The sequence below is a fragment of the Haplochromis burtoni genome, unplaced genomic scaffold (genome assembly GCF_018398535.1).
Source record: "Haplochromis burtoni strain Fernald_Lab_line unplaced genomic scaffold, NCSU_Asbu1 Contig_156, whole genome shotgun sequence".
NCBI lineage: Eukaryota > Metazoa > Chordata > Actinopteri > Cichliformes > Cichlidae > Haplochromis > Haplochromis burtoni.
In genome coordinates, this window is record NW_024582517.1 from 790,546 (window position 1) to 817,227 (window position 26,682).

General features: G+C 39.5%; 1 protein-coding gene across 1 annotated transcript in view; it reads right to left on the reverse strand.

Annotated features, from left to right (window-relative positions):
- Positions 1-3,690: 3,690 nt before the first annotated feature.
- The window catches only part of poc1a (POC1 centriolar protein A), a gene marked incomplete in the record, with an annotated part of 57,124 nt that continues 34,132 nt past the window's right edge, over positions 3,691-26,682 (reverse strand). Inside the window, 2 exon segments of the mRNA XM_042224941.1 lie at positions 3,691-5,083; positions 20,352-20,630. Of these exon segments, the coding sequence (XP_042080875.1) occupies positions 4,973-5,083; positions 20,352-20,630 (390 nt within the window).

Here is a 26,682-nt window from a genome sequence, read left to right on the forward strand (position 1 = left end):
TTAAATAAAAATTATTTGAATGTCTGACTTTCATTTTCAGATGATTGAGAAACAGATAGAGACAGTTACTACAAATCTAATCTAAGGAAAAGGAAAAACAGCAATTCTATAATCACAAAAGCACTTCTGATAAATGTACTAATCATCGTTTCTCCAAGGAAACAGGTAGCAGAGGTGGGAAATCACCTCTCTTGGAAGAGAAACTTTCCCAAACTGTAGATCTGTACTGTGTATTCCCCTAAAAAACAGAACTATAATGTTTTGTTTTTTTTAAATAAAGGCCGGCAATACATAGAATAAGTGATGTTTCTGAAACTAGCAGAGTGCTGAACAAATTTATTAGACGACCAACCAATGTACCACTTTGGCACTTAAAAAATGTTTTTTTATGTTTCTGTATTGGTTAATCCACAACTATTACAAGCTCCAAAATGAAAAGTATATTTTGAATGTTGAAACATAATTACTGCTGTTATCCATAAACTTCCAAAGTTACGGTTTTACAAAAAAGAAAATTACAGTGGAACCCCGGCTTACAAAGACCCCATGTAATGAAAAATTCAAGTTACGAAGGCACTTAACGGCAATATTTTTGCCCGTGGTACAACAAAATGCCAGTGTAACGAAATCCGTTTGCGAAATGCATTTCGCTGTTCCACGTGAAAGACGTATTGTTGTTGCAGTGTGCTATTTCGTGTGCTTTTCGTTTGCAATTAGCCTATCGTTCATTCATAATGGGGCCGGCATAAGGCATAAATATTAGCGAGTTTAAAAAATTGTTAAAATATCATTGCACAGTGTACGTACGTACATTAATTAATGTAAATGTAAGTTTAGTTTTAATGTTTAGAATTAAATTCCATAATGTTATGTACATGTACACGTATGTATGTATGCATGCCTATGTATGCTTTCTTCAGCCTCCACCAAGAACTTCGTCTTCAGCCAGCATCGCCTCGCTCAAAAGGCGATGGAAAAAGGTGCTTTGACTTACTTAAAATTTTGACTTACGAAAGACCCTCTGGAACTAATTAATTTCGTAAGTCGGGGTTCCACTGTATTATTTTTTGATCAAGAAGCAAAATTACAGTTATTTACTTGTATTCCCGAACAGAGTGTTTGAATGTTGTGCTTGATCAATTTCCAAATCCCCAGAGAAGTCCAGTGTGCCAGCTCAAATCTTGGGCAATAGAAACGTGAATTTTGTTCTTTATTTCCAGAATTAAAAAAAACAACATGATTTCCAGCTTTAAACTGATTTTTGAAGTTTTTTTTTTGCTTTAAGTGGCCTAAGAAAATATCATAAATAAAATAAAAATACATTTCCTAAGCGCTGTAAGTAATCCCAATAAAAAAAAAATGAAATAAAAGTATATGGTATAAAAACAGTGGAAACTTTAACCTCCAAAACACATAATAATAATAATAATAATAATAACACTACATCCATCCATTCGCTTCCGCTTATCCTTTTCAGGGTCGCGGGGGGCGCTGGAGCCTATCCCAGCTGTCATAGGGCGAAAGGCGGGGTACACCCTGGACAGGTCGCCAGTCTGTCGCAGGGCTAACACAAGGGACAGACAACCATTCACACTCACATTCACACCTAGTGACAATTTGGATTAATCAATTAACCTATCCCCACAAGCTGCATGTCTTTGGACGGTGGGAGGAAGCCGGAGTACCCGGAGAGAACCCACGCAAACACGGGGAGAACATGCAAACTCCACACAGAAAGACCCCGGCCTGATGGTGGAATTGAACTCAGGACCTTCTTGCTGTGCGGCAACAGTGCTAACCACCGTGCCACCGTGCCCTAATAATAATACATTTTATTTAAATAGCGCCTTTCAAAGCACCCAAGGACACTGTACAACAGATAAAAACTGGAAATATACACAATGATAAAAATAGAAGATAAAAGTTAAAACATACAGAAATTTAAGAATAGGCAATTTTAAACAGATGAGTTTTGAGGGTGGACTTAAAAAGAGAGAATGAACTAATATTTCTGAGGTCCGGGGGTAGGGAATTCCAAAGTCGAGGGGCAGAGCAGCTAAAGGCCCTCCCTCCCATCCAGTCTTAAAATAAGTCAAATGTGGTTAGCATCTCTGCTCTTTGTTCTTGAAGCTTATTTAAGTGTATTAACGGTTTATGATGTCAGTGAGAGTGGTCTTACTTTCAGTCGAGGGGTTCTGTCTCAGCTTTAAACACTGTGGTAACCCATTTATCAGAAAAGGGCTGATCACTGATTCAATCGCTGCTTCAAAGTGGGGCATAATTAGGTTGCAGTCAAATTACAGGCATTTTACACTGTCTGACATACTACACAACCCCTTTGATATAATATTTTTGTAGATTTTCTTTTTTTTAGCATTCCAGGTTAGAAAGAAATAAAGAAAGCTTTGTTATTAGGTTATACATCTTTGGAAAATATCAAGTGCTTTTTTAAGGTTTCTTTTATAAATTAGAAACTGTAATTAATGTTTGTTTTTACCAAGCATTTCGATATTATTCTGTGAACCCCCTGCATGTGTCTCACTGGGCTGGTAAAAATGTACAATGCACCTAATTCCCTGGAAACTTTTGCACATTACACAACCTATAGTTTCCAGAATGCTGGGCTCTTCTGTGTTATTTTACTTCCTCACATCTGTTCTGAGTATTTTAGATCCTCAGACAACCTCTCTTTTATTTCCTGGAACTACAAACCTCCAGTTCCCCATCAGCTCATTAAGCAGTGACCACTATGCTGGGGAAATGACTATTTCAATGTTTAGGATACATGCAACATATTGTAGTTCTAAGAATACCAAATGGTTTTAGATAGTTTGCATAATTTGTGTGGCGGGAAATTCTCCACCTGCTCTAAGAGGGCAGAAACATTTGGCAGTCTGAGCCCATTGGTTATCATTTCTACATCATAAATCTGTCAGAATATAATGCGATGTTTGAGGAAAAAGAAAGCCTCGAGGAACAGGACAATGTAAAGACGTGACACGCTGAACTAGTAAAGCACTAAAACACACACTGACACATACACACAAAGAGCGGCGGCAACCACAGCACACCAGGAAAAACATATCCAGATGTTCTCCTCATAGGCTCACCAACCCCCTCCTACACACACACACACACACACACACACACTGAAGCATAGCAGTTATTGAACCCACTCTTTTAGCCCCTCCTCTCTCGCACTGGTGCTCCTGGCAGGCTGTCTGGTTGAGGCCCATAGTAAAGGGAGTTGTTTTCTCTGGCTGGAGAGTCTCTCTGAGAGTGCGTATGTCTGAGCATGTGTGTGTGTGCATATATATGTGTGTCCCCGGGCCCCAGACAGGAAGGAAGAGAGTGGGCCCGGCATTGCAGCTCCAGAATTCCGGTTTTGTTTTTCTTCTTTTTCCATTAGTGCAGAGCCCGAGCCGGGTCTTAAAGAAACAGGCATTAATATTTTCCCTTCTCAATGGCACAGCCATGAGTCCTCCACAACGACCTCGAGATGACTCATTACTGTATATAATCATATTTCCAGTTTGTTGAATTAAAAAAAAAAACAACAACAAAAAAGCAGATAAACTACACACACACACACACACACACACACAACACACACACACACACACACACAAAAAAAAAACCATGGATCTGTTCTTTGAAAAATCACAGTGTGCGCAGCCTCGGGCACATTTTCAATGAAGCATCTAAAAATAAAAATACTGATCCAGCATCAGCGCTCAGGTTACGTAAAATACTCGGGGGGGGGGAACCGAAGAATTTTGGACACAAGCGGGGAAGGAGCATTCACCCCCATACTTTAAAAAAAATTAATCATCGCTCAAACTGTGGTAAAGAACGGGTTGATAATTACTCGCCATGAGCAATGGATGACACCGCTCACAGCTCATGATCCTCACATTTCTGTTCAGCACAACAAAGACAGGGAAGTCATGACTTCTCTGGCAGTAACTTTAGCTCTCCCAACGAGAAAATGACCAGTCTCTTAGTAATAGCCTGTTACATTTTTTTTTTTCTACAAAGCTATAAAAATGGTACTCATTATAACGAAAAGGGAACCAGAAATATTTCATCACCTAACTTTGGCTTTCACGCCACACTTGAGAAGTGAAAACATTTATTAAAAGTCTGTTTTCAGTGGATAAAAGTTTTATTGACAGAACAAAAAGAACCAATGTAAAAAGCAGCATTACTTTAACATAAAATATGAGGTCTGGCATCATTTATAGTCACCATGAAAATCAACAACCTGTTATCTTTCAGTACTTGCTGGAGGCACTAAAGAATGGTAATTTCAGTAAAAAAAACAAAAAACAAAACCTATCACCAGATGCATTGTGTAATTAAAATAGAAATAGTAATAAAAATGGCCTCAAGCTTGTCAGCTGGAAACATTCTCTCACCTTAAACTAAATAAAGGCACTGTGGGGGCTCTGTAAACGTTACCAGAGAACAAACGTCTTGAGTAACTGTCTTAACGCAACAGGATCATTGAGCCATATCCTTCCTTTCAAAAATGACAAATATGACTGATGGTTACACAAATATGCACTTTTCAGTGAAAAAAAACAAACCCCAGTGGCTAATGGCCTCCTGCACAGTATAGACTGGGTAAAAACATACACACTGTGCACAAGTGTCAACACCTGTACAGGCAGCCATTACGCTCAATCGCACACAGTGTGTCACAGTGGTAAAGTGGGGTCTTTTTGTCAGCAGGAAAGCGACTGCATGCTCAGCACTGCTGTACTGAAACTTTTCTAATATTCAACCCCTTCACTTCTCATATCTCTTTTCAACACAGCCAGACACAGTACATCAGCGGGAAGGCTCAGTGTGCATTTAAGGTTCAGTCCTTGCTTTCAGTGTGATCAAATGGCAACGGTGTATGGTGTTGATGCAACCACACTTCCCCCCTCCAACAACACAGATCAATGTGTCTCTGGTACCACTAACGTTAAGCCTCCTCGCTTCTCTGGAGATGTAGACCGATTTCCATTTGGTTCTCCAAACACTCCTTGAGCTTATCCTCCGTCAGCGTCAGCCGCTGCTCCAAGATCGAAACCGTCTGGAGGAAGAAGAGAAGACAGGAGAGGATAGGAACAAGACAAAGAAAGGAGGAAGGAGATGTATAAGAGAGAAAGAGCATGTCAGAGAGGGCTGCACAGCATCAGCCTGACAGTAATGGCTATATAATGGTTGTGTTTGTGTGTGTTTGAGACAGATGTTGGGCGAGCAAAACAATCCAGCTGATTATCGTAGCAAAATCTGCTGCACGAACTGAAAACACTACAGTCTCTGTGTCTGGCACGCACTCTCTCTTGTTCTCTCTCTCACACGGTTGCATAAACACACTTACTCACACAGAGAGTACAAGAAACTAGCTTTCCGATTCAGGACGGGAATGTGTGGGCAGTGAGATCACAGTGCGACATACTTTTCTTTTGACCACCCTCCAACAGTGGCAGTAATTGTGGCGTATTTGTTCCCGTACATTCGAGCGCAGTGTCATCCGAGCCCATTTATGAGAGGGGCCACCAGGTGTAATTTCCAGAGGTGTCACCATTAAAATGAAGACACTGCTCAGCATGGGTGCGACTGACAATGTCGGAGGTTTTGTGTTAATGTGAGAACTCACATTAGACATTATGAACTTCATATCGGCTTCTGATATAAATGATGAAACGCTTAATTCTACTTTTTAAAAGTTTTTATATGACAAAAAACCCCAACTTCCAACAGCAGTCAGTAACAGCCTCAAAACTGCAATTCCAAAAAACCAACAAAAAATATGGATAAAAGACCCTCGGGGGAGTTATGAAACAGCAAGTCTGCTCGTCTACATGATCAGGCAAGAGTGAAACAACAAAATATTCGAAGGAAACCGGCATTTTTATCTCATCAGTGGCCACTGATGTTACTGAACCTGTTCTAAAAATTCTCAAGTGTAACATAGCTGCATGCACCAAAGAGGGGTCCAAGTGATTCAGCAGGGCTCAGTCGCCATGGCAACTTAATCTGGTCATGTTAAAAGCGTGACTTTGTGGACTGAAAGAACAAACATGTTTTTGCTTATTGTAGCACCTCCCAGTGGTCAAATTACTTTTTTTTTTTTTTTTTTGGTATAATCAAATTATTTGGTTTGGTGTCAAAATAAATGACACAGTTGCTATGATATGACCTCATTTCCTGTTTGGCAGCATTGCCGGAAAGAAGTTCAATCAGCTGTAAAATCGATTTGATCATCTAAAATCCACCTGAAAACTTGGCTGAAGAGTAAGGATGACAAATTTGGAAACCCTGTGGGTACACAGGCAGCTTTTCTAAAGTACAGACACACAGTCAGTGTACAACAAACAGGCTTAAAGCAGCAACATTGCCTGAAGAGATCTGACTGTACTCAACACAGAACTGAAAGAAACAAAAGATCAATAGCTGATGTCTTTGCTGTTCTGTGTGTGTGTGTGTGTGTGTGTGTGTGTGTGTGTGTGTGTGTGTGTGTGTGTGTGCGTGCGTGTCAGTGTGATTTTTCAGTGCACTGTTGTCTTTTCTTCATAGCTTCGCAAAATATATGTGAGGTCACTTTTACATTTCTAAAATTGTTTGTTCAGATATACATAAGTGTATTGCAATACATGTGTACTTTTATAACAATGTACAGTACAATTATGATACATTCGCTTAATTTCTACATTAATATCTGCAGGGCTTAAACTTAACTCTGACAAAACTCAGCACAAAAGCCTGCTCCATGTTTGTGCATCTCCAAGAAGGAAAAGAGTTAAATACAGAATTGGGTGAAAACATGATTCCATATACTTGGGAAATGCTGGATAACCCAGTATTTTGTCATGGTTTTAGCTTTTCCTAGAGACCGTCAGACCTGTGTAGTCATACAGAAGGTTCTCAAATGTACTAAAAGACAAAACCTAGTTAGCTCTTACACACACCTAACACACACCTTACACAACCCTACTGGATACAGGAAGGCTTTGAATCCTGGTTATTACAGTAATGCAACTGGATGAACTTTTCACCCACTGTGCTTTATCTCAATGACTTTCTGAGCTAAAATGGATTATGTATGAAGGAGAGTTCAAACACAGGTGGAGCACAGAGTGCAGCTCGCTGCGCTAATGCTACAACAAAAACAAAACCCAGTTCTCCAACCAGTGGTAAAGCAGCCATACACTGTGTTTTTTATCTTCCCCTGCAAGCATAAAAACCTTGTTACAAAACTGTAATAAATGTCATTTAATGGATAATTAAACACAGGTCTTTTTTAAAGGCAAAAAGTCTCAGGAATCAAAAAAATAAGAGATAAACTACCTTCAAAATCATGCGGCAAAGTAGCCTTACCCAATCTCCAGTTTACTCTGGCATTCAAGTGCCTTTCATTCATTCAAATCAGCTGTGAATGCACTGAAAACATATATATTTTTTGTTTTAAAGTCTAGATTTGTTTAATTCTTTTCGGTTTCTCTTTGCGGTTTGCCAAGCACTGTGAATGTCCTCTATGTTGGAAAAGCGCTACACAGACAAACAGCCCTTGGCTTGTAATTCTAACTATGAGGTGTAATAAACAAGGATATGAGTCTAAATATGATTCATTGAGATCTCCTTGGCTGTTTGTTTATTTTACAAAAGATAAGACGATGAAAAAAAGCAGGCAGAGCACCTTTTCTACTCCAACTGTCTTATAGAAAGTAAGCAGCATTTAAAAATCTTTTTGAAAAGACATCTGAGCTAAATGCTACAACATAGCTTCTTTTTTTCAAATCACGAAAAAAATGACAGTAATTCTGAATGAGTCTTCTGTAAACAGTTAAGTGGCAATCCTGCATCTCTTACATAACTGTTTTACTGAGCTAATGTTGCCTGGTGACAAACATAATCACAGCGACTAAGCAAATCTGGATGGAAGGGCTTGGCAACAGAATTTGGTTGAGGGCAGAAACAATCAAACAGTAAACACAACATCCCCAGACAGATTAGGCGCTCTAGGTTTGGGCCAGTAAGAGCATGTAAGTATGTCAGCATGTCTCGACCTGTAATTGTACGGTATGCTGTGCTTTGTGCCAGTGAGGGCAATTTTGAAATTACTAAAAAGCAGCACAGAGATGAGTCACTCACAATATTTAGCAAAATGTAACCAGCAGTGGATGAGATGTGACACGCACATGGATAAATGAACAGGCACAATTAAAGACATGAGCAAAGATTTAACACACTACTGTACAAAACTCTTGAGCTTCCCCTTGTTTTTCATATTTTGCTTCTAAAGAGATGGACTTATATTCTTTTTAAAGTGGTCTTGAGCAACAGTTCTCCAAGTTTTTTTGGCTGAGGCTTTCCAAAGTTTTTCCTTTAAACTTTGAATGGTTTTTCACTCATTTTCAGTCCAGTTCTCGCACTTGACCATTTTTAGAGGAATGCTGTTTTTTGTTTGTGTTTTAAGACACTAAACACTGACCTATGAATCATTCAAGCATGAAACGGCACCCAATGTAAGGGATGAACCAGTGTTGCGTCTACACATAGACAAGGAACCAGTTTGGTTCAGAACCGAAGGCACTTTTTGTTACTAGCAGCCTGTTGCAAAAACACAGAACTTGTTCCATTGGGGAAAAAAGGACTGAGGTATGCCAAGTGAATAGAGCTCAGGAGAGAGTTAAAACAGTGAGCGTCTCACGCTTTCTTTAAAACACAGTGGAGGCTCTGTCATGTCTTGGGGCTGCATTTGAGCCAGTGTTGCTGGGGATGTTTTTCAGAATTGATGGAATTGTGAAAGCAGAAGAAAAAGTACAGCTAGATATTGAGCCACCATGAGATATCATCTGGAAACACCTTGGCAGTGGCCTTATTTCTCAGCATGACAATGATCACACTGTCAACGCAGTAAAAGCATGCCTGGATAGAAAAATACACAATGACACACTATCAGTCATGGATTGGCCTTCCCCAGAGTTATTGAAGCAGTGTGGGATCATGTTGACAGAGAACAGAAGAAAAGGCAGCCAACATCCAAAGAAGAGCTCTGAATGTCCTTCAAGAAGCCTGGAGAGCTATTCCCGAAGCGTACATAAAGAAATAACCAGAAAGCTCACATAAGTCAATGAATTGCTTCATCTATTTCCTATACAGAGAAATGAGGGATGGCTCAAGACCAGTTTTGGGAAGGTTACTTTTAAAATGTATTCCACTACAGATTACATGCCACAAAATATATTTTGTAACGTATTCCGTTACATTATTCAATGAGAGTAACATATTCTGAATACTCTGGCCTTGAGGCGACTTTTGTTGTGATTTGGCGCTATATAAATAAAATTGAATTGAATTCTGGATTACAATATTTTATCAAGCTTTTTACAACTGCATGAATGTACTATTGCTGTGTGATTTATTGCTATTACTGAAGGTTACTCGCCATACCAATAACAACTAGATTTTTAAATCTTAATACAAAATGAGCAGTAGGGTGGACATTAGGTAAGGCTGCACTTTTAGCAGCGATCTCGTGTACAAAACTATTCTGCACGTATATAAAACAGGTCCGCGGCTCCGAACCGTAGTAAATGGACGTCTGGCTAATATGTCAGGTCCCGTGTCGGGCTCGTAACTGAAAACTAGCTTTACTTTGTTGTCTGGGTCAACTTTGCCTGCGAGAGACAGAGAGAGGCTTTGAAAGGCTGCTCCAATGGAACTTATCGTTTCAGAGAAAAACACGAAAAAAGTGTACAGTTGAGTCTTAATAGCTTACTTACAACTGGGCTACACTGCCTTCATATTAAATAATTTTTTGAACAATAATTTCGTCACGTCATTATGCGGGCTGCAAGTAGGGGTGATATAGGCCACGAGATTGAGACACAGGCTTTAGAGCCTCAATGCGTGTTTTGTTTGGGTTTCCACCGGCGTGGAATTACCAAAAATAGAGAGGGCATAGCCTGATATATGAAACAGGAAAAAATTGCAGTGTAATCCATTTATTTCAACAAAGTTACTGTATTCTGAACACCACCTTTTTAAACTGTAACTGTAACAGAATACAGCTACTCCTATTTTGTATTTTAAATACGTAAGGCTGGTACATGTACTCCGTTACTCCTCAACACTGCTCAACACTTTTGCACAGTCTTTCACTCTATCATTTGCTACAATCACGATATTGCTTAAAAATATGTGACTAAATGACATGTGTTGCTGGATAAGAAAACATTTTTTAAAATTCATCACCTGTCTTTTCAGTCTTATCATCGCAAGACCTAGATGATGTAGGATAAAGAAAGGATGTGAGCGGGTGAGAACAAGAGAGACTCGAGATGACTGCAGATGACTTAATCTACTTCATTTTGGCATGTGGAGAACAGGTGTTTCAGTGGTTGAGCAAATACCTGTGAAACCAAAACACTAACTCCATTTTCATGCAACGGTGTGACGAGTGGAAGGTATTTCATGCAGGCTCCCCACATCTATGTGGGTGTTAAATAAAGAGCTGAAGTCATGGTGCCTTGTCCAGACTAGCCCCAGTCCTGCTAACTATGGTAGCTCATTACAAACTCATCCTCTTCCTTTATGAACAACCTGAACACGTTAGTGGGGTTGACCATCCAAACTTTAAGTTTAAACTGTGTCCACGATAGAAACTCAGAGGCACAATTTTTTTGTCAAATTTTTCCGATTTTTATTTATTTAGAGGTTCAGTCCTGCAATTAATGCAGATGTTTGAGCTGACTTGCTCTTTAACTTGCCTCTGAACCTCGCCTCTTTTATGGTGCTTCCTAAAGCCCACTATAAAAGAGAAATAATAAATAAGCACCAATGCGAGGCTGTTTTTTTAAAAGAGGCTGTGCAGGTTTTCCCAGTTCTAAAACAACTCAAAACTTTGTCTTTCTATTATGAACCAAACGACTTTAGCTCAGAGGAGTTCCTACACGTTACAGAACTCCCATTTTAATCTCATCACTCTTCTGCTGACTCCACAGAGCTACAATATGAATAAACAAAAACATGTTGATGCAGGAACTGACAAAGACTATTAAAACGCTTAGTCTCTGATAGTCTAAGATACACATCACGAGGCACTGAGTTCAACACTGAGTGGGCGAGTAATGTTTTCTTTTGGGTAGTCAAACTAGATAAAATCTCCTGCTATTTCATGCGTCGTGTGAGATGTTGCATTTCCGCTTTCTCTCCTTCCGTCAACCTGCCTCCCCTTTCCAGATCAATACTACCCTAACCTGATATGGCTCCCTGTTTCTCAGCCAAGCCAGCTATTGGTGTCTCTCTGTGTGTGATTTTTGCACGTGTCCCCAGGCAGCGGCAACATAATACAGGCATCTAGTTTTCATGTGGAGTGGAAACCAAATCTTTATGCTCCTAAAAATAGAAAGAGCTGTTTTTCTTTCCTTTCCAGAACACATTATGTTCTCCAGTGCCCTGAGCATTACTGGGATCTTTTACAAAGTCTTTCAGGTTTGTTATGACCTGTGCTAGAAGAGTCTGAAAGTCAAAAGAAGGCAAACTAGTGCTGGTTCGAGGTGGAAAAGTTGATTCTTTCCTCTAAATGAGGTTATTAAATACACCACGACCACATGAAAAGAACCGGAAAAACATACATTAAAGTAGAAACTACAAAGTTTAAAGAAAGGAACAATAGCCCACAAAAGCTAAATGATTGATGGGGATAAAAAGAAAATCAAATCACACTAATAATCAGCAGGTGTGGGGTGTGTATACATATTAGAGATGGCACGATACCACTTTTTTATGTCCAATACCGATACGATATCATAAATTTGAATATCTGCTGATACCGATATTAATCCGATATAGTGTGTTTTAATCAACAAAACTGTTTTTTTAAATATCTTGCTGCATTTTGTATAAGTTCATACTCAAGTTTAAAACAACAACTACACTAAAGCTATTCTGTTATACCTGTATGCAAAAAAAAATATTTCATAGTTCAGCAATACTGATCAATCTAATAAACTTAAACCTACACCATCCTCCCTATTCTGGTATTTTAAAGAGTACTTAGCGTAAATATTAAGCAACCTAACTAATAGGGTTCCAACTCCCAGCAACAACAAAAATAAATAAATAAAAAATAGGGAACCACCCCTCACGCTCCACCTCATGATGCTTAATCGACGTAATCAACCTTAATTTGATGCAGTGTGAAAAAAAATGCACAGAAATCAATTATTTTTCAAAATAAAATATTAAATAGATTCAACATCTTTCTTCAACAAAATTGCAGACTGCACAGATGGTACCTTCCCAAAGGAAAAAGTACTATAGCTTACTAGGGTATATATATTAGACTTAATAGTTACTATATACAGTAATGGACTTCTATTCATTTTACATCAAATTAAAACTTTGGGTGTCAGATAATTATTTATTAAAAGCTAGACATTTTAAATGAGAATAAGAAAGAAAAGTATGTCTTTGTGCCCCCTTTTCCCTGTTAATGCCCTATCGGCCCCCCTGGCTAAACTTTGCTAGATCCGCCCCTGCACAGTTACCAGCCGTCAGCTACGTAGAAAAAGATCCTCGAGTAGAAAGTAATATTAAATACATTCTAACAACAGCTGATCAAGCTTAAACGTGCTGCTGTTGTTCAGCCGCTGGTTTCCTCTTTCTGGTGCAAAGTGGGCCAAAAGCAAACAAGAGAGACGGACTCGCGACAGAAAAGCCGATCAGCTGATCATTAAGCAGTTTCATGATTGAAGTAGCAGCAAGAAGAGGCAGTCGCTCCATATATCGTTTGTTAAGCTTAACGCAGGAATGCTTTACAAACATTCAGAGATGGACTTACACACTTGCTTTACTTCTCTCGGGGATAACTTTGTCGGAGATGAAATGCCGGGTTGCTAGCGAAGCTCCACATGCTATCCAGACCACCGACAGGTCCCGCATGCCACAGCCGCTCTATCACGTGATGCATACTGCTCCGACGTGCTAACGTTCTGAGGCGAGTTACGGCGTGTTGCAAGTTTTGTGAGGTGCTTTCGTGATATTTAATGGATCGGATTACATTTTTTATTTTTCTCCGATATCCGATCCAGTAATTTAGGTCAGTATCGGACCGATACCGATACGTAATATCGGATCGGTCCATCTCTAATACATATCCTCATCTAAACCATTTTGTTGGCAGAAAGCCACCAAATAGCCCACCAGGTAAGACTAATGTTTGTAAGACAGCATAAAGCTCAAAGAGTAGGCAAAGGATTTTTTGTTTAAGAGACATGGCAAACTTTAACTCTATGTAAAAAGCAGGGGGACATGAGACTTTAAACATCTGTCTGTAAATCATGTTATGAGACACGTGTTTTGCTACTTATTATCACTAAATGAAAGGATTAATTTGGCTGTAGGTCAGGTGGTAGTGTGGGTCATCTACTAATTGGAGGTTGGTGGTTCGACGCCTGGCTGCTCCAGTCTTGGAGAGTGCAAAACACTGAACTCAAAGTTTTTCTGAGATGCGTTCATTGGAGTGTGAATGTTAGATAGAAAGCACTTAGGCACAGAAAAAATTACCTGAATGGATGTGCATGAGGCATGCTGTATAAAGCGCTCTGAGTGCTCCAGTAGAGGAGAAAAGTGCTACATAAGAAACAGCCCATTCACACTGACCTGCAGAATCCTGAATTACATTCAGTGACATATAATTCACAGTTTCTTTGAAAAAAACAAAAACAAAATCATCATCCATCCATTTTCTTCTGCTTATCCAGTTCAGAGTCATGGCAGGAGTGGAGCTGGAGCCTATCTCAGTTGTCTGAGGGCAAGAGGCGTGGTACACCTATATATATGAAACTACAGCCTGACTATTTTACGTGTCCATCAACTGCTAGTTGTTTTTAATCCTAACACGCATTTGTTCCTTATAAGCAAAGTATGACTTCTTGACTTATGGTCAAAAATGTGTTATGTAAGTCTTAGCGCCCTTGATCTTTGACCTTAAAATTCTAAAAAAGTTCATCTCTGAGTACAAGTCCACATTCCTGCCAAAACTTCTTCCACCAAAGAAGATCCTGCCAGGTGTTCCTGACATATCAGGGTGATGGACAGGACTGAAATAGATGAAGAGATGAAGGGATGAAAGCACAACCCCAAAGCATATTGCCTTCGGACATGGGTGTTGACGGCCCCTAACCATCTCTCAGAGTAAACTGATGGCTTAACATGAACTTTTTTTTTTAATGTAGGAGTCCAGAATCTAAGGGATGAGGTTCAGAGTAATACAACATATGCTAATACTTTTAACATTTTTTTAGGCAAAGAGTCAGCTAAAAAAATAAAATCTTAAAAATACTATTTTAACAAATACAAGTTTATTAATACAACACTAAACTACTGGTACCAAAAAGCAAATACTGGCCTGTATACTGACACAATATTGTTGTTAACAGACTGGAAAACATGAATACAGCCATTCCTTATCCCAAACCCAGTTTAACCTTTACAAGTGTACATCTGTTCTCTCTTAAAATCAGTTTAAATTCATTTGATTATTTCCCTGAGATACTCGAGGTAGTAAATAGAGCCTGTCATGAGCAGCTCTCAGCGACATGGCATAATTTTCATCTTACAAATCAGATTTCTTCAAGTTCCTCATTATCAAAAATACTGGAAAGAATTTAAATTCCTCAGAAAGAGAAAAATAAAGGTTTCCTTAGAGAACAGCGGTTTATGTTCAAGAGGCCATTCTTCACAGAAACTGATTAAAAATATTGTGAGAAAGTGCTCTTAGGGAATTTACAGTCCATTAACATGTTCCTTTCACATTCTCCTAATATTCCTTAGAGCTTCAGTTTAGCGTCTTTAACATCAATTCTGTGCTCATGGTCATGCGGCCGTAAATGTACAAACACAACACTGATCAAAAACTAAGAAAATGTAAAAAGAAATAGAATAAGGTTAGTTAACAAAGAGTAAAAACTAAAACTGAGACTGTCAATAGATTTTAACCATCTTATATCGGTTTCTGGACACACATTATTTTTCTGTTCCTGAACATGATCTCTCTCCAGTCTCATATGAACACATTCATGTTCACAGACACAAATTTTTTTTTTTTTACTTTTCTAACTTACTTAAAAAAGTCCATATGTTCCATGTGTTGGAGGGCGGGGCGGGGGTTGGTGGTGCAGTGAATCACTTTTGCTACTCACACCAGAGACCCAAGTACAACTCAGACATGTCACCGATTTTCATAAATCATTTGTATTATTTTTTAATATGTTATTAAATCACAACAAATCACACGGAAAGATTTGGTTAGTGCAAACAAGTTAGATTTAGAAAAAGCTCATCGTTTGGTCTAAAGTACTTCTTCTTTTAAAGCTCTGTTTTCTTGGTTGCCATAGCGATACACTGTCTGGACAACAAACCTCCCACAGATACAAACTATACTTACTTCCTTACATTACTTAGAAATTTGTGCCGACTGTCAGGAAAAATAAAAACAGTAGAATTCACTTCCATAAACAAACAAACAGACTGACTATGTCATATTTTGCTATGAAGCTGAACTCGATGGACAAACACGTAGAATAAGCAGAGAAAGAAAAATGTCATACAAAGAAGAGAACAGTTAACATGATAGCCATGAAATAATGTATCCTAATGCAAAGCCAGTGTATTAAAAAATCTTCCTGGAGATACAAGAAAAGGGCTGTTATAGGCTGTTTCCAAATAAATTTAATTTTCCAAATATCTGAAAGCCAACTGCAGGCTTTAATTGACATTTTCATACTGATCTTTTTCTTTATCCATTTCATCTGTCTATTTACTTGTTATTTAGACTGTCTGATTTTAAAAGGAGGTGGAAAATATGGCACATTATATGTAAATGTGACCTGATTTCAGCACAGATAAAAATTTAAAAAATAAATTAAGAGCGAAGAGAGGAGAGAGAAAGCGTTATGGCAGCTGAGAAATGGGAGGGGGCAGACAAGAGAAAAGCAGCTAACACAGCAGACTCTGAGCCTTTGGAAGATTCAGTTTAATGCTGAATTATTCATCATCTTTCCTCCCGGTCTCCTCAAGTATTATAGTTACAAAGAAATGTAATGGTGAAAAACAGTGCTCGAAAAAAGATTTATAACGGAGTAGGACTATAGTGCCGAAATAAGTAATGTTGCCTTGTCAGTCGAATCTCCAGAGGATGGGCGGCAGTAGCTAAATTACACTTTGAACTAGCTAAGAAAGTAATACGAGCACCTTAGATTGTTTCAGGTCACATCTCTTTTCAACGACCAACGACTGAGCCTGCCTCAGACTTACTTTTTGTCCGGCTGCATTTAACATTGCATGTGCGCAGAGTCAAAGTTAAAAAAAATATTGGTCCAAGTGCTAACCCTCAGACTTCTAGTAGATACATGTATGGTCTTAATTTCACATTGCCACCCGCCTGGCAACGTGACAATACCCCATCAGGCATTTACAGATGAATGAATTCAAGCCATTTCCTTCATCTTTTTCAAACTTTCCACATGTTCCAAAGCCTTCCACGTTAAGACCTGTTAACTAAAATTGTTCTTCTTTCCATTTTCTGCATTTCTTGAGATTCTTTTCATTTGGCTTTTAACATCAGCCTCAACAAGACTACTCTGAGTGTGACTTTGTGTGAATAAAGAAGGAAAACTTACATAAGTACTATAATTGAGTGCAAGAGTACAAGTTTGCAGCCCTGTGGAAAAACTAATACACCCTTACTGCTTCCATAGGAATTCAGAGGGTAAGTAGCAGCCAGGTGCTTCTAATCAAATTCACTTGATTAACATCATCAAGGAAGTGTGAGCACCTCTATAAAAGCTGAAGTCTGGTTAGTTTGCATTAATGTGTATGTTAACATAATGCTATCCCAAGGTCAGACGGTGCATTGCCCCTTTTAGCATGTTAAATGTTAAAGTTTGTGACAGTACAATTTGTGCAGGACAAAGCCTTTTCTCTCTAAAAAGAACATGGCAGCATGGCTTTGCTTTGCAAAGCTGCATCTGAACAAAAGACAAGAGTTGTGGAACAACGTTCTTTAGATGGACGAGATCGGAGTAGAGATGTTTGATTGTATTGCGGGCTGCATTTTTAGCAAACACCTCATATCATTTATTTGGCAAAACAGCTAAAAAAAAAGGAGCAGAAATTACAGGGTATTTAGCAGTGGTTGGTATATACCACATGACCACAATGTCCATGATTTTACTGCTGGCCATCCAGACCTTGTTACATAATATACTGCCCTATTTTCTCCTTTTTGCAGTCACTGCCTATATGTTTATAACAAATCACAGGCTTAATATGGTGTGAAGAGAATGACTCTGTTCTGGAAATAATTGTAACTATTTGGGAAGGCCATTTTTTCCCAGTAACACCCAGAAAAAAGTAAGAAAAAGCTTACAGAAACCAAGATGCATTTCCTCTAACAATATCTAGTCCTAGAAATGACATCGCTCATGTTTCCACTAACCAAGAATGAAACAAATTTTCAAGAGAGCCGAATAGCAAACCAGATGCAGATGGTCCATCTGGTATCGGGGCTGGGGTACAGTAGGCTTGAAAGAAAAGGCTGGCACCACCCCCTGGGAGGGGTCAGCTAGCTGCCTGGCAGTTCCTGCCCAATATTAAACGCTCCCACATGGTGAACTACAGTTTGAAGCTCAAGAAAGGATAGGTGAAAGAGCCAGCGCGAACCCTTTGACAGAAACACACGGATACAAGGGGTGTTTCTGTGTCTCTGCAAGGCCATTAAGTATTTACACTTACTATGCAAGAGTAAGACAGTAAGTGCTGCTAGCACGCATATATGAATGATGTATTTTCCTCAGAGTGCACAAGCTCGGAGCTGAAACACTACATCGAGTACAGACAAAGACCAAACATCTTTCTGCTGTCTCAGCTCCATCTCATTCAACTCTTTACATCTGTGTCCTCTCGGTGCCCTATTTCTTCTCTGCTGCCTCTTCCTCATTATTTTAGTCTCCTTTTTTTCAACCACATGACTAGGGATGGGTATTGTTTAGGTTTTATCCGATACCAGTACCAAACCAGTACTTTTGAAACAGTGCCGGTGCTCAAACGGTGCTCAAACTGGTGCTTAAAGAATGGAGAACACACACTTTGTCTAAAAACCTCTTATGTTTAGCTGTTTTTTTTGTAAAAAGATAACAATGTTAGCCTTTTCTGCAGCTATAGGGGACATATGGTATCACTATTGGCTGGAAGCAGTGCTTAATCAATGGAAAAAACACAAACTTTGTCCAAAAACCTCTCATATTTAGCTGTTTTCCACTTTTTCCATTTTAGCCTTTTTGGCCAGGGTGAAGGGAGTATCTGCCATCAAACAAGAAGACAGCCGCATGTAACTACGATGATGTTTGCTAGTTCACCTTACATGCATTAATGTAATAACGTGGTTAGCCTACTCAACGTAAATTACACACGAACAACATTAAGCTACTCACGCAGAGAAGAACGGCTGCTGCTGCCATCATCATCCGTCATCATTTCTGCTACACTGGCAGGGCTAGGGGCCAGGACTCTCCTCTTCGGGTTCTTGGGGGATGTTGCTAACTCCGGGTCCGATAACAGGCACCACACCCGCAGTAGATGTGCTCGGTGTGAGGTCTCGCAGCAAGCTATCAAATACGGCGCATTTCTCGGCTTTTAAAAAAAACGCTATGCGTCGCCAGGTGTTTCATCAGATTCTGGTGTTACCTCCTTTGACAGTATCACAGTATCAGCTTAAAGCACTTGTTGCTGCTGAGTTTGCATCTTTTGCTGTGAAGTACAGCCAGACTTTGACCGCTTCGCCTTGGGCATTTTTAATCTGTAGCTCTGCTCTAAAAGAACGTACGTACCTGGGCCCGCCTACTAATCCTTGGAAAGGTAAAATGATTGGCTAGAATCAAAGTGTATGACATCTCAGGGAAATAAAGCACCGAAATAAAGCACCGAAATGTGCGTTGCTTTTCGGTCTGGTTACTACCGTTTATGTCAGATACCGGTACCCATCCCTACACATGACAAGTTGTTTCTCTCACCTGCTGTCTTTGTACCTTGAACAATTTTATTCTGTTTAAATACTTTAAAACTCTTTTTTTTTGTGCCACAGGCAGAAAGAAAGTTTCTTGTTTCTGTATTTTTGTCTTGCTGTGTTGTGTTCCTATCAAATTAATCAGAGCTACAGGCATTTCATTTAATACTGTTTAAGTTCGCCTGCAAAAAGTTTCAAGTGAAAATTATAGATAAACTTTTTGCAGAGCCTTAAATTGTTTCTGACATTTATTCCCTGTGGCCTTTCAGTGTCCATCACTAATCGCATTTGTGTAGTTAAAAAAAAAAAAAAAAAAAAAAGACAACAAAAAAAGGACATATATTGATAACAAACAGAGCTTGCGGAGTTTAAATTGGTTACTCCTCTTTTTCAGCTCTTCCTTAGTGATCTATTTTTAGTCCTCCAGGCTCCGGTCTGGCCTTCACCAGATACAGAAAAACCTATGGTGTCTAAAAGGTAAATGGACAGGTTCTTGTATATTGCTTTTCTACTCTATTTTACTCTTTATAAATATATGTCTCACCCACTCACACACATATTCATACAAGCACTTTCTTCTACGTCTAAGTGCTTTCTGTGTAACGTGTATATATACACACACACACACACACACACACACACACACACACACACACACACACACACACACACACTCCAATCATCGCATCAGGAGCAGCTCGGGTATCAGTATTATGCTCAAGATACTGTACTTTGGCAAGCAGATCGCAGCACCCAGGAATCAAAGGGAAGCCAGGAATTGCATATATAACCCTTGTATTAAAAAAAGGGCTTATATATAGAGGAAATTGATGGCAATGACCAAATGAATATAAAGGACAGATTTCACAAACAAACCAGAGCTTACTCACATCACAGAGACACAGTTTTTCTCAGCTGCCAGACTTTAGCCATACAGCAAGTTTCTTCTTTTTAAGCTTTTGCTTTGGAGGATGTTAAGTACAATTACATTTTGGAGCCCAATCTTAAACGGCTAATGCCCAGATCCCCAGTCACCTTCTGTAGAGAATAACTGCTAAAATACTGAAACATAACAATAAATGTGAGGAATAAAACTAAACATAACTGCACAGCATTAGAAAACCAAACAACACTGTGAGGTTGTGGTGGGTTTTTTATGCTTCTTTAATGTCTCTGTACTGCAGGCTGTAAAGTAAATGATGCTTTTGTTCTGAAGAGTGTGAGTAGGAGGCACAAAGTACAGTACACTCTGTCATGAAAGACCAGGACTACTTCTGCTTACCTGAGTGAGAATATCCAGTTGGCCTATAATGTGTTCCAGGGTGTTGGCTAGACCAGGTGGGACCCCTCCATCTGAAGCATGGGACTGTGCTTGACCCTGGGGTGAATGCTGCGGTAAACTCTGTGTTTGTGTCTGATGGGCAGTGGAGGAACTGATGCTGAGGCTTCCATTGGCATGGGAATGAGATGCTCTGCTCTGGATGCCAATCTGTCTGTAGCTCTGAGTGTGGGCAGCAGTTTGAGAGTCCTGCCTTTTAAAATGCTGAGCTGGATCAGAGGTCTGGAAACAAAGAGGACAGTAAGAGCTGTTAGAAACTTTGATATTTTGGATGTGTCCCTGTTGGGAAAGGGAGAATCTTTTCTGTTGTAGATTGTGCAATCTTTTAAAAAAGTTTAAATTACTTCGTGAAAACAAAATTGCTGCTCTGGTTGGCAGAAAAAAGTTTTAAATTAGAGACAATCGATGAATCGCCTACATCAAGTGGCAACAGCGGTAATATTAAATATTACATTTCCTGACAAAAATAAATCAACAAATATTTATATCAATGCAGGCTGAGTTTTTGCTCAATGTCGGATATTTGTCATGCATATTTACAGTAAAAGGGACCTCCCACAAAAAACACCACCTTATCTATACCTTTATGAAAACTGTTCTTGAGCTGAAATGAAGGCTACATGAAGTTTGGACGTCTATACCCATTGACTCTGCAGAAAGTTTGTGACCTCCGCGCACTATGCACCTCAGCATCTGCTGACCCCACTGCTGTTGTTCGCAATAGCTTCCACTCTGTTATAATACTAGGGTATTTCAAGATGGGACTTGTCGCATAAGTGGCATTCTATCACGATGCCACGCTGGAATTCCCTGATCCCCTAAGAGCGACCCATTCATTCACAAATGTTTGTAGAAGCAGTCTGCATGGCTAGGTGCTTGATTGTATACAGCTGTGGCCATGGAAGCGATTGAAACCACTGAATTCAACGATTTGGATGTATCTGTGAATACCTTTGGCAACATAGTGTAATTAAATAAACAAACAAACAAACACCCAATGACTAGACCCCTCATCGTCCCCCTAGTTGACTGGCAAAATCTTTGGTCATGGGCAGACTTAGAGCTCATTTGGAGCTTAAAGGGCTTAAACATTACAGTCTGAATGGAAACCAGTGTTGACTCACTGCTTCACACACGCACACACACACACGTGCACACACACATGCCCACACACACAAAAGCTAAGTCTGTCGGCCTGCGTTGTGATTAATTCAATGAGGCACAAACACATGAAGCTCGGTGACCACATCTCTCCATCACCATGTCTACATGACTAAATTTGTCCACACATGTATACGTTTCTTTATATTTCTGTCTGCCTTTGCAGACCTCTGACTGATTGCGTACACGTGTGTGTGTGTCTGTGTTTATGTATATATTGTGTCACCTGTCCTCCATCCCAGTGAGAGAGACAAAAAGTGTTTACCTCATCACACATGCAGACTGAAGCCTATTCACATTCAGCTCAAAACGTCAAACTGTGTTGTTCCTAAATGAGTGGAGCTGTCAGCGATTGCTTGGCTCATCACATCTGCCACAGACGTAGCTTATAAGAACAGCTAGAATAAAACGAGCATGGGTTCCCTGCAGTCATGTACAAAGAGTCCAGGAGATAATCCTTGAGTGAGTATGACACATGGACCTGTCTGTCCATGTGTCATACTCACAATATCAGAAACATCATGCCACTTTTTCAGTTACTGTTGAAAAAGTGGCAGTGTGAGAAACTGTATAAAAGTCAGTAAAATATGATACAGGTAGCCCACGGATAGTGCGCCGCAAGATAAAACAATATGTAGAAGCTGTTACAGGCTGAGATTTTAAATTGCAGAAGAGGAACCCTCATCAACAATATTAACAGTTAATTGTAGCTTGTTTATACACAGGATATTTGATTTAGTCATTTTTAAAATGACTTAGCGCCTGTTGATCATATAGTTTGACAAATTTGCACTTTTTCCAGCTTGTTTCACCACCTGATGGGATTCACCAACATTTTTCGATAAATCTGCCGCCATGCAGCCGCGGCTCTCTGAACTGTTCAGTGTGTGGGCAGAGAGCAGAGCAGCAGCACATTCGGCATCAAAAAAAAAAACAGAGAGAAGCATGAATGAGCTGCAAATGTGTCTTTTTGATTAATCGCTAATCTTGATAGATGGGTGTAGTAAGTGCATTCCAGGGTTTATATCCTATCTGTCCTTCCACAGGCTGTATGGAAGTATCACTGTATTTTCATAAGTTTTAAAGCTTATGTATGCATGTGGGCGGCAATGCTATTGCTAAAACTATAAATCAGTCTGCTAACTCAACATGCTCTTCATCTAACGAGAAGTCAGGGAAAACCCCATTATTGCAAATGTTCATGCAAGTACATGTAAATGTGCGCATAAACATGGTAACCATCCTCCTAATGAATCACCTGGAGTGGAAAAACCAACAGTGGAAAATTTCCTGAGGCCAAATTAAACTGTTAGTCTGACACAGCCAGCCATCAATATACCTCACAAGCTGCATAGAAAAAAAATACACACACCTCTCTCTCGCTCACATACTCACATACATACATACATACTCACATACTCACATACATGTGTGTATATATATTTTATTATTTAACTCCCTGTAACAGGTCTAAATAGTATATTTTACCATTGCAATGCTTTGGTTTTTTTTACCTGCCACTCCAAGACGTCTCTGGATCGCTTTACAAGTGCTTCAACTTCAGCTGCTGCGCATTTGACAAAATAAGTGAGCAAAGGTGCTAATTTGTGCTAAATGGCGACCCATAAAATGTTTCCCCCTGTGGCACAATGTTTATATGAAAATCAGTCTACAAAAGTGCAATTTTCCTCATTTGCAAGTCCTGTGACTTTGACTATGACCTAATCAAACACACCTTAAGCCGTAGTAAGTTAAAAAGTTGAATATATATTATTAACTTTTGTTCATTTTGTTAGCTATCCCTGCTGCCACTGGGTAATAAGCAGCAACCTGAACAAGTCGGCAGTCCATCTCAGAGCTAACACACAGAGACAAGCAAAAATTCACACTCACGGCCAATTTAGAATCACCAATTCACCTAACAAGCGATGTCTGTGGCCTGGGGGAGGAAACCTGTGTAGGCACCGTGCCTGCACCAGTTTAGAGCTCGACACCTACTTGCTGTGAGGCGACAGTCCTAACCACTGCACCGCCACACCGCAATTGATTAAATTTAACTGGCTGAAGCATGATAGTCGTTATAATTTTGCGAGCTGGCGAAACAATGAAAGGAAATTGTTTCGTGGAAGGAAAAGCACAGACGTAAACAATCTAAATCAGCGATGGCTTCATTTCCTTTAGCCGATTCATTGTTATGGTCTTGTTATTGTACATGATAAAATATATCATTATTATTGCCAGTGACACCTGCTGTATCTATAATATTTAAGCATTTGCTATTAAAAAAAGTCATGTATAAAAACTCTCTGTAGTCCCAATGCTATATTTTTGACACTTTGAATTACTGCTAATCTTTATATGGTCCATAGAGAATAAGAGGAGTGGCAAGTACTTTTGAACAGAAATGATAGAGGTAAGCGGTGCATTTATACTTATTTCAGGTACCTTATCAGTTGTGACGTGTCCATGACAGACAGGTCAATGGGGTATAAAGTTGATAGAAGCTACTTTTAGCCATAAAATATAATGGTTATAAGCTCATTACCTTAAAAGCGGTCAGTCCTGTCAGTCTAATGCTAAAGTTAGCTCAAACAGCTACAGTGTCAGCAGCAGTATTGTGGGTCACCAGTTTAATGTCAAAACACTTTCAGGCACAACTTATCTTTTCTTATAATAGATCTTTATTATGTTGTTCATGATAGTAATAAACCTGTATCCAAGTATGCCACTAGTGTGATATCAATAAACTTCATTTCAATCATTTATAAAAGACTCATATTACACTCAGATATTTGATTCATATCACACGCAAACAGAAATGTAGAGAACAAACTGGAAAATTGGTTTTAAACTGCAAAATGCTGTCACTCCTTAACAAATCTATGAGTTTCCACAGTCTAATTAGGGATCATTTCTATTCTCACTTTAAATTAATCACAGTCATTCAGGCAATGATTCTCTTTTACACTAGTCCTAGCGCAGATGGCACAGCTGGTGATAATGGCTCTTGTTGCTCTGCCATTGCATACAGTGTAAAGCATCAGCATCATCTCCTCACTGATCAAATAAGAGAGGCTGGTAGGTGTGTGGGTGTCACAAGATAACCGTAACACATAGACAAACATTTTCACCAGCTGCTGATATCTCAGTTAATTAGAGGGAAGCGAACCTTTTACGAGAAACTGCTAGTGATGCTTTTTGATGAATGAAGCCTGAAGTTACTCGGCCTCGATTGTGCCTCTCGACTCCACTACAGGCTCAAAAGGGGAGGCTGTTTCTGACTCTCATTTTTTATCTGTCCTTGACTGGCTCTCTCATCCTTTTCTTTTATTTTACTGTTTTTTTCTGCTTTCATCCCCCCCACCCCCCCCACAAGCTCTCCAAAAGGTGTCTCTTAATGCCTCTCAAATTTTCTCTTTTCAATATAATCTTGCTTGTTTTCTTCTCCAGTGTCTGCGGCTTGTCTCGTTCTCTCCCGTGCTTGTCCTGCTTTCCCACTTTCTGTACCTTCCAGCTCTTCCTCTCCCTGCTCTTCCTCACTGATGCTCTCTCGCTCCACTAGACCATTAGGTTCTCTTTAACTCCACTTCTATGCGGTCTTTGACAGTCCTTTGTCACATCACATCCTCCTGCCTTTCTTTTTAGCTCCTAATGTCAAATGTATTCAGCTCACACTGTTGGAACAATATCGCCGGCCTTATCTTAAAGATTCACACATAAATGCAAACAGAGCCGTGCATCTGAAACATCTGTGATTGATGGGGGTTTATTTGCACTACAAAGTAAAGGTGATTCAGCGATAATGGTAATAGAATGATCGAGGAAATTAAAGTTCAGTTAGTGCAGTCTCTGAACACCCATCCCACACACACGCACACACTTTCCACTCCACGTCCTAAAGCTGAGCCACACAGTGTAGTGGTTTGTGTGTGTGTGTGTTGGGCTGTGAAGGAAAGCCTGCTGTGAGTTTGCAGCTCGTCTGTCTGCACACGTGAGCACGAGAGAGACCCAGATGTGAAGCTAGAGACAGAAAGAGGGGGAAGGGGTGGAGGGTAGATAGAAGGATTAAGGCGGATGTGATCAGAGAGCGCTGATCTGTCTGTCACACACACACACCACACACACACACACACACACACACACACACACACACACACACACACACACACACGTTAATGCATCTATGGCCACACCACAAACCAACAGCAAGTTCAGATTTGCTTAGCTGTGTTGAGCAGAGACAACCTGAATCACACACACTTTCAGTCTTTAGCCAGAGACCTCATCTTGCAGCTGGCTTACTGTGTTTAACAAATAGGCCTACATGTTTCTGGTACAGTTCCCATCACTGGCAAATTATCACGAAGCTTCACATTCCAAGTATGTTAAAGGATAAGCGTATCAAATTTGCTTCTCATGAAATCCCTGTGAATTTGATTCTGAGAGAGTAATGGGTATGGGTGGCCTTTGCCCCTGTATGAATAAACAGAGCATTACTGTCTCATTAGTCACTTTCTTCCTGGTGCGATGAATTTCTGCCAAAGGCATTATTGTGTAATAGCGGATGATCAGCAGAGGAAGAAGGGTGGATTTAACACCTGTTTGTTATTAGATGATTTAAACACAACCATCTCATAATTATCTCATCATTTCTAAAAATGTTAAATGTTATACTGATGAATTATTAGCAAATAACTGTACACGGTAAATGCATATCCACTTGCTATTAGGAGTAAAAGTGGGCAACCTGGTACTGGCAAATAAGTACTGGCATCATCAGTGTTATCCAGGTCACGTTAGAGTCCCTTTTCAAAATAGAAGATGTAGTTGGTCGCCAATTTATGAAGTGTAACTAGCTTCGTTTACACAATTTTTTTTTACACATCCATTCTGTCAATGAGTGTATGGAAAATTAAAATAAGTAAATCAAAAATAACAGTACACAAAATACAAAAAGTTCCTTCAATTTCAAGTAGCTTTAGCCAGGGATACTTAAAGTGTGTGCAAAATACCATAAAAAACATAATTGTGCTAATAGCCCACAAAAAAATATTGAGGCCAAAATATAAGCAAACTAGATATTAGGGCTGCCACAAACGATTATTTTGATAAT